The sequence below is a fragment of the Odocoileus virginianus genome, chromosome 11, assembly GCF_023699985.2.
Source record: "Odocoileus virginianus isolate 20LAN1187 ecotype Illinois chromosome 11, Ovbor_1.2, whole genome shotgun sequence".
Lineage (NCBI taxonomy): Eukaryota > Metazoa > Chordata > Mammalia > Artiodactyla > Cervidae > Odocoileus > Odocoileus virginianus.
Window position 1 is genome coordinate 41974827 of NC_069684.1, and position 13060 is coordinate 41987886.

The 13060-nt window shown below is 40.5% G+C and overlaps 1 protein-coding gene across 1 annotated transcript in view; it reads left to right on the forward strand.

Annotated features, from left to right (window-relative positions):
• The window catches only part of F5 (coagulation factor V), an 81574-nt gene that overhangs the window by 52895 nt on the left and 15619 nt on the right, over positions 1–13060 (forward strand). The window contains exons 14-19 of the mRNA XM_070474340.1: positions 3575–3737; positions 4475–4711; positions 5589–5799; positions 7460–7639; positions 11585–11701; positions 12605–12676. Of these exons, the coding sequence (XP_070330441.1) occupies positions 3575–3737; positions 4475–4711; positions 5589–5799; positions 7460–7639; positions 11585–11701; positions 12605–12676 (980 nt within the window). The remainder of the gene's footprint in view (positions 1–3574; positions 3738–4474; positions 4712–5588; positions 5800–7459; positions 7640–11584; positions 11702–12604; positions 12677–13060) is intronic.

The window sequence follows — 13060 nt, forward strand, 5'->3', positions numbered from 1 at the left end:
GTGACATCTGGACAACACAAGAGCCATCACTGTGAGAAGTCTTTGATATGCTGTATTTAAATCAGCACCCTCCTCTCCCTTCTTTTCTCATCAAAGATGTTCCTACTCTTTCTTGCTCCAGTGCAGAACCCAATCTATCAATGTTGTTGTTGTTTAGTTGCTCAGTCATGTCTAACTCTTTGTGATCCCATGGACTATAGCCCACCAGGCTCCTCTGTTCATGGGATTTCCCAGGCAGAATACTGGAGTGGGTTGCCATTTCTTCCTCCAGGGATCTTCCCCAACTAGGGATCAACACTGCATCTCCTGTGTCTCCTGCATTGGTAGGCAGATTCTTTACCACTAGCACCACCTGCGAAACAACTTATCAATAGCTATAGGATAATCAATATTATTTCACTGAAGTTGGCGTCAAATCTAAATTTGTGATGTAGAAATCTCCTTTTGCCACTACTTAACAAAAACATTTTAAAATTGTTTACTGATCAGTATGAAGTATATACCATCTTGGTGAAGATTAAGTCAAATTCCATGTGATTCCAGTAGCAGAGGTCAAGGGTATAAAGTAGCTTAGAAGCAAAAGGCAAGTTTATACCCTCAATTGAGCCATTCATTAGATTATGACTCATCTCGATTGGAACTTTTACTTTAACTTGGTTTATATCATCACTCAGTTAATAATTCTTTGTGTGTGTGTGTGCTCAGTTGTGTCTGATTCTTTGTGACCCCATGGACTGTAGCCTGCCAGGCTCCTTTCTCCATGGAATTCCCTAGGCAAGAATACTGGAGTGGGTTGCCATGCTCTCCTCCAGAGGATCTCCCCAACCCAGGAGTCGAACTTGCATTTCTTATGTCTCCTACATTGACGAGCAGGTTCTTTACCACTAGCGCCACCTAGGAAGCCCAGTAACTCCTTAATGAGGGCTTATTCTCTCCTAGGCATTGTGCTAAGTGCTGAGACGATAAAAGAGAATATAAATGCACATGACTCCTGCTCTGATGGAACTTGTGTCTAGCTGGGCAGGTAGATATGAACCAAGTACTCATATAAATAAGTGTAAAAAAAAATAACCATGATGAAGACCAATAAGGAAAGGTGATTGATGGTGATATGAGAAGTGGGAAGTCTGACTGGAAAAGTAACATTTGAGTTGAGATCTGAAAATGAACAGGAGGTAGAGAGTGGAGAGCATTCTATACAGAGAGAACAGCATGATGAAGGCCCTGGGGAAGGAGGAAGCCCTGAGACTGAAGGCCTCTGTAGCTGGAGCTCAAGATGAGGGTCTGTGCTAAGAAAGTGTTTGCCTAGTTATGTAGAGATAAGATACTACTAGGCTTTGTGGGCCCTGGGAAGAATTTTGATGTTTTTGAAAGAGCAGTGAGAAACCCTTGAAAAGTTTTAAGTCACTTCTAGTTGATTGGAGTATTTGCAGTCTTTTTAACAAAGGAGTTACACCAAGTGGGCCCCAAGATCCACTTCAGCTCTAACATTTTAGGGTTCTAGCCACTTTTCAACCGTAGAGTTGAAGGAGTTGATGCAATTTTGTAAGTGGATTGACTTACAACAGAGAGTTTTTAATGGATTGACATGCATTTTTAAAAGTTACTTTTCATTTTAATTTGCTCAAGTGTGGAAAACCACATTGGCCTGGGTTCTGTATTCTGAGATGACAATATAGAGAAAGAAGAGAAAGGGGTACAAGAAGCAACTACAAATTCTTGGGGATAGCTGATGACATGGTAGCTGATGGCCATGTTTATACTGTCCAAATAAAGCCTATAGCTTTCACAAAAGCTAGCTGTTACCCTAATAAATTAAAATCAAAGTGCAACTAGAGTAAGCAAACACAACACATGAAGTGATTCAGAAAAATTATTTCATTAATCTGATGCCTGACATTTCCATATTAAAACTCTGTGAGTTTAAGAGACTTTCTCCTGTGACTTCCTATTCAAATGTAACACCCTTTACTATATGAGAATAACTAGTTTATCTGGGGACTGCTAAGCAAGTTCCTGAGGGAGTAAGGTTTCCTAGAATGTAAAGAGATGAAACCAGTTTCTTCAAAATCCTATGTCCCATTCCAGATATGCAACCTTTTTAATGGCAAAGTTGTCTTGCTCCTCCCCATGTATGTTGTCTGGGAGAATCCCATGGACAGAGGAGCCTGGCTGGCCACAGTCCATGGGGTCACAAAGAGTCAGACATGACTGAAATGACTTAGTACACACACTCATGCATGTTCCAGGGGACTGTATACCATGCTTAGAGTCTGGAAGAATGGGATTAATAGGGGAGCAAGACTAGAAGGAAGGCAGAATGGGATTCTCTAATGATGGCTCGTATTGTATAACATATACCATGAGATTGATGGGTGAGCTTGTGGCCTGTTTCCCAGACTCTTGGAGAAGGAAATGGCAACCCATTCCAACATTCTTGCCTGGATTATCCAATGGACTGTAGCCTGTCAGGCTCCTCTATCCATGGGGTCACAAGAGTTGGACACGACTTAGCAACTAAACCACCCAGACTCTAGGGAAGTTTAAGATTCAGTAGGAAAGTCTGATGTGCTCTAGCCCCAGACTGAGCTGGTGAACTACATGCAGAATAATGTGATTTAGCAAAAGCAGACGTGGGGAGAGTGGCTACTTTCAGAATATAAAACACCCACCCATCCAGTGGCCTTTACAGAGGTGATCCTCTAAATCAACTGACCGTTACCATCTGCCTGTCCCAAACCCTGGCACTATTCCATGGCATGACTTTCTCTATTTTTAAAATTAAAATCTGCCATGTTGATATCTGATAATATTTGTCATTCATTAATTGCAGTTGTTGCTGTTTAGTCACTAAGCTGTGTCTGACTCTTTGCGACCCCATGGACTGTAGCTCACCAGACTCCTCTGTCCATGGGATTTCCCAGGCAAGAATACTGGAGTGGGTTGCCATTTCCTCCTCTGGGGGATCTTCCCAACCCAGGGATCCAACCCACATCTCCTGCATTGGCAGGCAGATTCTTTACTGCTGAGCCACGTGGGAAGCCTCATTCATTAATACATAAAATAAATATCTGCTTACTATTTGCCAGGTACCTTGCTAGGCACTGGAAATAAAAATTATAAGCAAGCTAAGCACAGTCCCTGATTTCACGGGGCTTTCACTCTAATGCTAGAGTCAGATTTTAATAGATAAGCTCACAAACAAATAATATATAATTTACTATATATATGATAGAAACCCTATAAGAATACTACAGGGATTTACTATATATATTACAGTAATTTTGTAGAAATGTAGGGGATATTAGAGAGAGATTTGATCCAGTCTAAAGGGTCATAGGAGGATATGCTTAGAAACAATATGTGAGATGGGAGCTGAATGATATTTACTGGCTTATGATTTTAGTCACTTATATTTTGACTCATTTGCTCATCAAATATTTTCAAATATCTTGTTTATACTAGATGCTATGTTCAGAAACAGATCATTTCCTCAACTCTTTGAATGGTCTTTAATTTGTTCTTTTAAACAAATGCTTTCATTTGTTTAATGAAACAAAAACTTTCATTTCAGTGAAGACAATGATGATATTCCAGAGGACACCGTATACAAGAAAGTAGTTTTCCGAAAGTACGTTGATAGCACTTTTACCAAACTTGATCCTCAGGGGGAGTATGAAGAGCATCTTGGCATACTTGGTCCAGTCATTAGAGCTGAAGTGGATGATGTTATCCAAGTAAGTTATCTTTTGAGCATTGATAAAATCAGAGGAATTTCTACAAGCACCGGAGGGCTGTAGAGATGGAAGTGGCAAGAAAGCTATAGGTGACTTACTTATTTTCTAAAATTAACAAATAACTACATTTCTTTTCAAGACTCCTTACCAACTCACTTGCCACTCTTCAAGAAAAAAAAAGAAATGTTCTCATAATTGTATTTCTTCCCCTGCCAAGTTCCTGTTCATTCTATATGGGCCAATTTCATCTCTGAAGAAACTTTCTTGAATTCTCCCAACCTCTCCTAAACATTCAACTGAATTGCTCCTCCCAGGCATTCCCACCAAATCCCATCCACACTTTGTTTACAGCACCTTCTGTCTCCAGATTTTTAACTGGAATTCACATGTGCATATCTCTTTACACCAGTAGCTTGAAATCTTACTGTGAGTAAAACCAAAGCCTAATTCATTTTCAGATCTGTAGCACTGATCTTTATCATTTCATTTGTAGATAATCTTTGAGCCTAAAAACAAACCTGTTTTGGTGTTTCTGGAGAAAACTACATGGGCCCTCTCTCATTGGATGGTTGTAAAATTAGATCAAACAATACACAAAAATTACTTTGCAATTCAAAGCATTCAATATATCTTAGATTCAATCGAATAGCCATCCAGTTTAGCCCATAATGCTGACATTCTGGGGGTTGGGCTTCATTAAGCTTAAATACATTTGTGAATCATTCTTTTCTTTTTAGGTTCGTTTTAAAAACTTAGCATCCAGACCATATTCTCTTCATGCCCATGGGCTTTCCTATGAAAAATCATCAGAAGGAAAGACTTATGAAGATGACTCTCCTGAATGGTTTAAGGAAGACAATGCTATTCAGCCCAATAGCACTTATACATATGTATGGCATGCCACTATACAATCAGGGCCAGAAGACCCTGGATCTGCCTGTCGGGCCTGGGCCTACTACTCAGCAGTGAACCCAGTAAGCATAGCCATTGAAAATGTTTGTTGTTCCCCTAAGTTGAGTCCATCAAATGGAAATTTCATGATTATTTCCTAGTAAATATCTGTCCTGCTTTCCATGAGGAATGTGTGAGGATCAGGGTCCACAGTCAACTGCTACCAAAACCAAGGACTCTCCATGCAGATCTTCAGAAGACAGTGAGAAGCATTTGTTCAGTGGAAAGGAGGAAGGATTACTTAAATGGTTATCCCTAGTTAGAGTGACTGCCTTTACAGAGGAAGATGTTTATCTGCAACCTCCTTGAATAAGTATTAGCTTTCTTCTGCTTTTCTTTTTTTTAAATAAAAAAACTATAAATTCAAGACTCCCCCATTTTGATGGTGATAGAGAGAGCATAGACTGAGATTTCAATTTCTATCCTATCACTTACTGTGTAGCCCTAGGAAAGTTACTTGATCTCGCTCAGCCCCAGTTCCCAGAGTTAAAAATGAGGCAACAGCATATAGCATGTGGAGTAGGCACTTAGTAATATTTGTTCAATGAATTTATTTTTTATCATATAGGATTGTTGTCAGAATTAAATAAGTTACTACAGGCAAAATAGTTAACCTAATAGATGCTCAATAAATAGTATTTATAATAGTGTCCCTATCATTATCATCACCATAATTATCATTACTACTATGCTGAAATAAGGGATTAATCAGAGGGAGGCAATATGAGCATCACAGAATTAGACAATAAATATCCAGGTTTATTAAGCTATAATTCATTTATAATCTTCAAATTCAGAGTCTGTGAGGTCTCCTTTTCAATAGGATCAGTGATTGTCAGAAAAGCAAAGAAAATCGTGAGAAACCATGAATGTATGCTGTCTGCTCTTCCTGTCTTCCAGGAAAAAGATATCCACTCAGGCTTGATAGGGCCTCTTCTGATCTGCCGAAAAGGGACACTTCATAAGGAGACCAACATGCCTGTGGACATGAGAGAATTTGTCCTACTTTTTATGGTCTTTGATGAAAAGAAGAGCTGGTATTATGACAAGAAGCCCACAAGGTCTTGGAGACGTGCATCCTCAGAAGTAAAAAACTCCCATGAGTTTCATGGTATTTTCCTCTGACTTTGATCTCATCTCTGAACCAGCTTACTGGGTGACAGTGATTCCTGCCCACAGGTCTTCTCAAAATCAGACATAAGATGCTTCTGTGGAAACAGGAGCTCTAACTTAAACCAGATCCTTAAATGTCCACGAGGCTGATGTCACCTGGCAGGTGACAGTGTAGGTGAAAGAGAGCAGACAAATCTGAAAGATAGCAGAGCTTTCTTTTCTCTTCTCCTACCGTCTCTAGGCCTTTCAGCCCAGGATGCTTGGTTTTAGGGTAGGAAGCACATCCTCTGAAAACCTCTCAACCCAGTGGGAAAGCACAGACTGCAGAATCAGACAGGCTGTCTAGTGGCTATGTCCTTTACCTGCTGAGTACCCTCAAGGCCCTGCTTCCTGATTATTCAAGGAAAGCCTAAAATGCATCCTGTTTAATTTTAGTTTTGAATGTAATGTCATCTAAATTGCTGTAATTTGGTAATCTTCCACCTTCGAACTTAACAGGGTATTTGATAAGCAGATCACCTATGCCTGGCCTCTGCAGTATGCACTAAGTAAATATGTGTTGGATTAATAAATAAATGAATGAATTCTATCACTCAGTTAAGTTCAGCAAATGTTTATTGAGCACCTGCTACTTTGAGCATCTTTTCTTCTCTATCCTGATATAATGGTTTGACCTAATAACTGCTGGAGATAACCTTTATTCTTAGGAAATCTATTCACAGAAACTAAGATGAGGAGGTGAGGCTGATGTTATTAGGATGTAGACAGGTGCTCTCATACCTGATATAATTTTAAGGGGGCCAAAATGATCTCAACTCTTCTCCCTCAAAAAATTCTCCCTCCAAAAATTCATTTGCTTGGTTCCTGAAATTCCACAATAATTCCTTTAACTTTAGAAAAATAAACAACAACAGCTACCACCACTACAAAACTTCCCTCACTTCAGTCCCAATTAAGTGCAAGATGGCCCTAGGCTTTATCATTAAAATTTTATATGTACTCTTTTCTAACCAGGTTTATCAGATGCTTAAAAACATACACACTTCAGTAAAGGTAGAGTTGATAAAGTCTGAGAACCCTGGACATCCCAGCTGGGAAAGGGGCAGAGGAGTACTCAGACAAATGAGAGGATAAACATGAATCTCTAAGGTTGGTGGGTCCAACAAAAATAAAGTGCAACTTCCTAACTTTGCCTGGAATTCTCTCTGAATTTCAGAGGCCTTAGGGTGATACACTGCATATTCCCTTACTTACCCTCTTTTCTCTAAAGACTAGAGTTCACTTTTCTGCCCATATTAGTTCTTATCTTTTAAGTAGCCCAGGAAAATTCATATTATAAATGTAAAGAATAAATGGATAAAGCACAGAACAGGAAACATGTAAATTTGAGGAAAAGAGTGATAAACTGCCTGGAAAGGGGACTCACCCACACTTCTGCCGCAGACTGGTGTGAGGAGGAGAAGTGGTTCTGCTTCAGTCTCTCACTGATATTAGGAACTGAAGGCGGTCTCTTACTATGCCTGGGCAGGGTTGGGGGGTGGGTAGGCATGCAAGTAATAAAGAAGATGGGTGGTGAGTGGGAGGCCCCATATTTCCTTACCAGCCTCCCTCCTGGTAGACAAAGATTTCTAATTGACTGCAACTTTCTGTCCTTTCAGCCATCAATGGGATGATCTACAACTTGCCCGGCCTGAGAATGTATGAGCAAGAGTGGGTGAGGTTGCACCTGCTGAACTTAGGCGGCTTCCGAGACATTCACGTGGTTCACTTTCATGGCCAGACCTTGCTAGAAAACGGCACTCAACAGCACCAGTTAGGGGTCTGGCCCCTTCTACCTGGTAAAATACTTGGCAATGAAAAGAGGTCCCGGTAACAAATGGCGAGGCTGTAACTTAGCATCTGTAACTCCCTCCCATTCCCTCTTTGTGCATCTCCTTCCAAAGCAGTCAGGCATGGGCTCTGACACGGATCCTGGGCAAAGCTATATTCCAAACCTGCATGCAGAGTACAGAAGACTCGGCCAGTGTCTGCACTGTTTGCACCACAGCACAGACTAGATCTGCAGCCCAGCTTGGTTCTAGGGAGATGCTATGTCTAGTGCAGGTTCTTCCAAGCCTTTATGTGTCATGCAGGCCAGGTCTTAAGCAGATTACAAAACGAATCCCACAAGGATCAGGCAACTAAAACATTCCACTGGGCAGAGATCAGAGACTAACCAGGATTTCAGTGTTCTTGAATTCTCCTCCTCAGTCTTATCACCCTGATATCTGTGGGCTGTTGGAATCTGAATCTTAAACTGACTTATGAAATGAAGAATATATTTTTAAATGATTATAAAAGCCAAAGAATAATAAAGGTATTTAAATCTTTTCATATGCAAAATAATGACTAGGTTTAAACAAATTCCAACCTTCAAAAAGGATGTTTATGTCCCAATGAATTGCTTGTAGGTGTGTGACTAGGCGTGTATTTGATACAACTGATCCTCAAACTGTAGTGGGCATAATAAAAACCTACAAAGCTGGTTAAAATACAGATGCTTTAAAGAGAGATTTTGCTCTCAGAGACTTTGATCTGGTAGAACTTGGGCAGGAGCCCAGCAGTCTGCATTTTTAATAAGCAGCGTACCTTCCACAAATGGTATCTGAGAAGCTAGTCAGGGCACTTCCTTGATAGGATTTAGAGTGAGGAAGTTGCCGTGTGAATCAGCCTCAGAAGTAGGCACACTAGTCCAAACAGGCCCGATGTGGTTAAGGATGGGGGAAGATAGGCTCCCCAGGTGGCGCAAGGGGTAAAGAACCCGCCTACCAATGCAGGATACATGGGTTTGATCCCTGGGTTGGGAAGATCCCCTGGAGGAGGACATGGCAACCCACTCCAGAATTCTTGCCTGGAGAATCCCATGACAGTGTAGCCTTGTGGGCTACAGTCCATGGGGTCACAAAAGAATTGGACAGGACTGAGCGACTAAAACAACCAACAAATCACACACTGAGTAAGCTAGAGCCTCACAGCAGGAGGTTCCTTGAAACTTCTGCCTATTTACTTTGAATGCAGAGTTCCAAAGAATAGCAAGGAGAGATAAGAAAGCCTTCCTCAGCAATCAGTGCAAAGAAATAGAGGAAAACAACAGAATGGGAAAGACTAGAGATCTCTTCAAGAAAATGAGAGATACCAAGGGAACATTTCATGCAAAGATGGGCTCGATAAAGGACAGAAATGGTATGGACCTAACAGAAGCAGAAGATATTAAGAGAGGTGGCAAGAATACACAGAAGAACTGTACAAAAAAGATTTTCACAACCCAGATAATCACGATGGTGTGATTACTCACCTAGAGCCAGACATCCTGGAATGTGAAGTCAAGTGGGCCTTAGGAAGCATCACTATGAACAAAGCTAGTGGAGGTGATGGAATTCCAGCTGAGCTATTTCAAATCCTGAAAGATGATGCTGTGAAAGTGCTGCACTCAATACACCAGGAAATTTGGAAAACTCAGCAGTGGTCACAGGACTGGAAAAGGTCAGTTTTCATTCTAATCCCAAAGAAAGGCAATGTCAAAGAGTGCTCAAACTACCACACAATTGCACTCATCTCACACGCTAATAAAGTGATGCTTAAAATTCTCCAAGGCAGGCTTCAGCAATATGTGAACGGTGAACTTCCAGATGTTCAAGCTGGTTTTAGAAAAGGCAGAGGAACCAGAGATCAAATTGCCAACAAGCGCTGGATCATCAAAAAAGCAAGAGAATTCCAGAAAAACATCCATTTCTGCTTTATTGACTATGCCAAAGCCTTTTACTGTGTGGATCACAATAAACTGGAAAATTCTGAAAGAGATGGGAATACCAGACCACCTGACCTGCCTCTTGAGAAACCTATATGCAGTTCAGGAAGCAACAGTTAGAACTAGACATGGAACAACAGACTGGTTCCAAATAGGAAAAGGAATACATCAAGGCTGTATATTGTCATCCTGATTATTTAACTTATATGCAGAGTACATCACGAGAAACGTTGGGTTGGAAGAAGCACAAGCTGGAACCAAAATTACCAGGAGAAATATCAGTAACCTCAGATATGCAGATGACACCACCCTTACGGCAGAAAGTGAAGAGGAACTAAAGAGCCTCTTGATGAAAGTGAAAGAGGAGAGTGAAAAAGTTGACTTAAAGCTCAACATTCAGAAAACTAAGATCATGGCATCTGGTCCCATCACTTCATGGCAAATAGATGGGGAAACAGTGGAAACAGTGGCTGACTTTATTTTTTGGGGCTCCAAAATCACAATAGATGGTGATTGCAGCCATGAAATTAAAAGACGCTTACTCCTTGGAAGGAAAGTTATGACCAACCTAGATAGCATGTTAAAAAGCAGAGACATTACTTTGCCAACAAAGGTCCATCTAGTCAAGGCTATATTTTTTCCAGTCATGTATGGATGTGAGAGTTGGACTGTGAAGAAAGCTGAGTGCTGAAGAATTGATGCTTTTGAACTGTGGTGTTGGAGAAGACTCTTGAGAGTCCCTTGGACTGCAAGGAGATCCAATCAGTCCATCCTAAAGGATATCAGTCCTGGGTGTTCACTGGAGGGACTGATGCTGAAGCTGAAAATCCAATACCTTGGCTACCTCATGCGAAGAGTTGACTCATTGGAAAAGACCCTGATACTGGGGGGTCTGGGGGCAGGAAGAGAAGGGGACAACAGAGGATGAGATGGTTGGATGGCATCACCGACTCAATGGACATGGGCTTGGGTGGACTCCAGGAGTTGGTGATAGACAGGGAGGCCTGGTGTGCTGCAATTCATGGGGTCGCAAAGAGTTGGACACAACTGAGCGACTGAACTGAACTGAATAGGACACTACAGAAAGAATGACTGAAGTGACTTAGCACTCTCGCACATGGGGGTAAAAGGGGTTCTGTTTGTTTGCAACACACCAGTTTCTCATTAACAAAGCTATCAAAAGCCACTCTATTAAAATCAGGGACAGAAAGGGTTAGGTCAGGCTCACCCCTAACTTCTCACCAAGTAAGACCAGATCAGTTATCCCTTCCACAAGCCTGGGAGAAGTGGGTCAGGGAACTGGCCCACTTAAATCTTCACACCTAACACCTGCATTAGAGAGTAGAAGGCTGGAGATCTTTTTTTAGTGTGTCTGAGGAGGATGGTGATCAGTTATTACTTTCTATTCACAATCTAGGAAATGGTCACAAATCATAGTCAATAGAATTTAAGTATTAACTGGTGGTAGGAAATGTTAACTACCAGAATGAATAATCAGAGGTTTCAGAAATTTCATTCTTTCAGTGCTTTTCTGAAACAATATTTGTACACCTCTATCTAAAATGTAAACTTTATAGAAAAAATTAAATATGGGGGAAGGATGTTTTATTTTAATTTTCTCATATAAAAAAGAAAAACTAGAAAAATGAAGAGAAGGAAACATGTACAATATTTGTGAGGCCCAATGACTATCATTCAAGGTTGCTTTGATAAGCTGCATTATGTACAGGTTAACTTGTAACATGATATTTAGATAAATGAAAAATTTCTTTTTGTAAGGGGTACTGGAGATTTTTTAAGGTCCCAGGGCAATTTGTGTTTAGTGAGTGTGTGTGAGTCATTGTTTTGATACACCTGTAATACTGCCTAAAGAGAAATGGCTAACTCAAGTTATATTCTAAATCACTTGCTATGCAGAGATTTTAGGATTCTTTGGTAGGAGTCAACCAGTGTTACCTGTTAATCTTTGGGTATGCAATGTTGTCTTTTATTTTAGGTTCATTTAAAACTCTTGAAATGAAGGCATCGAAACCTGGCTGGTGGCTCCTAAACACAGAAGTTGGAGAAATTCAGACAGCAGGGATGCAGACACCATTTCTCATCGTAGACAGAGGTATCATCCAAGAGCCACGTTATTTTTTTGTTTTAGCAGGAGAGTACCTGTTCCTAGAATATCACCAAGTTTTAGATTGGAAATATTCAACTCTGAGAACTCTGACATGACAGAGGCATGATCTGTAGTAGTAATTCCTTTTATTCCAACCTAGAGTCTGACTATACTGCAAACATCAGTCTGCTAGGAATCTTAAACTAAATGGTTCAAACCAAAGGCCTTCCTCTCATTTGCTGAAGCGAAATAAAGCATCCTCCTTCATGATTTGTGATCCATGGGGAAGCGCATTGTGAGAAATTCTCCAGACTTCTAGAGCAGAGGAAGGGAAAGATACCAGGAATTCAGCTATGACCAAGACAGTCACTGAACTTGGCATTTTGGTATTCAAGAAACACAGTTTCCATCTGTCCATCCACTAATCCAGCTAGCCAGCTAGCCAGCACTTATTAAGCACCTGTTGAGTACCAAGCACTGTGTCAACATCCAAATAGCTCAGTGGCTAGCATTCCCTTCTTTGTTCAGGACATAAACAACATTGTAACTTTCAGGTCAATTTTTGAGAACACAATCTTATGAAGGGTAGTACTTAATATTGTAAAATGGCTTATTTTTTTTTAATGGCTTATTTTAAGATACAAAAAGATGGAAATCAATTTTAAAACTATTTGCCCTTCTGGATAAGTTGTTTTCCACTAGGGTGTCATTAATTTTCATTTCTATTAAGTATCAGTCTTGCCAGTGCATTTATGATTTTATGATCAGACATATTTAAGTTGGTTGCAACACAGATAGGTGAAAACAACTAATTACTGACCCAGAAGAGGTATATCTTTAGCCACGGAGATTTTACTTTGTTACATGTGCTTTCTAAGCAAAGTTTATTCATTGTTCTATTTCTTGTAGAATGTAAGATGCCAATGGGACTAAGCACTGGCCTGATAGCTGACTCACAGATCCAGGCTTCCGAGTTTTGGGGTAAGTAGTAGCATCATAGCCTGTGAAAGGCACCTACAACCTGTGCTGTAAACAGCCTGTAAGACCATACATGATGACCCTGCCTCCATGTGTCACTGCTCCTCTCAAGGCTTTTCTCCACCACATTTTGATAGTAAAAGAGCAGTAAAGTATCTAATTACTGACCCACCAGAGGCATCATCCCTAGCCATGGAACTTTTACTTTGTTATGTGTATTTTCTAAGAAGAATTTAGTCATCACTGATTTTTTACAGAATGTAAAAGTGTCAATGGGACTAAACTGTGTAATATTCCAGCCAGAATCACAGGGTCTTACAGGCAACATAATATAGTGCCCATTAATAGACCCCTTTGCTGTGTCAACCATTCATCTATTCAAGAAAT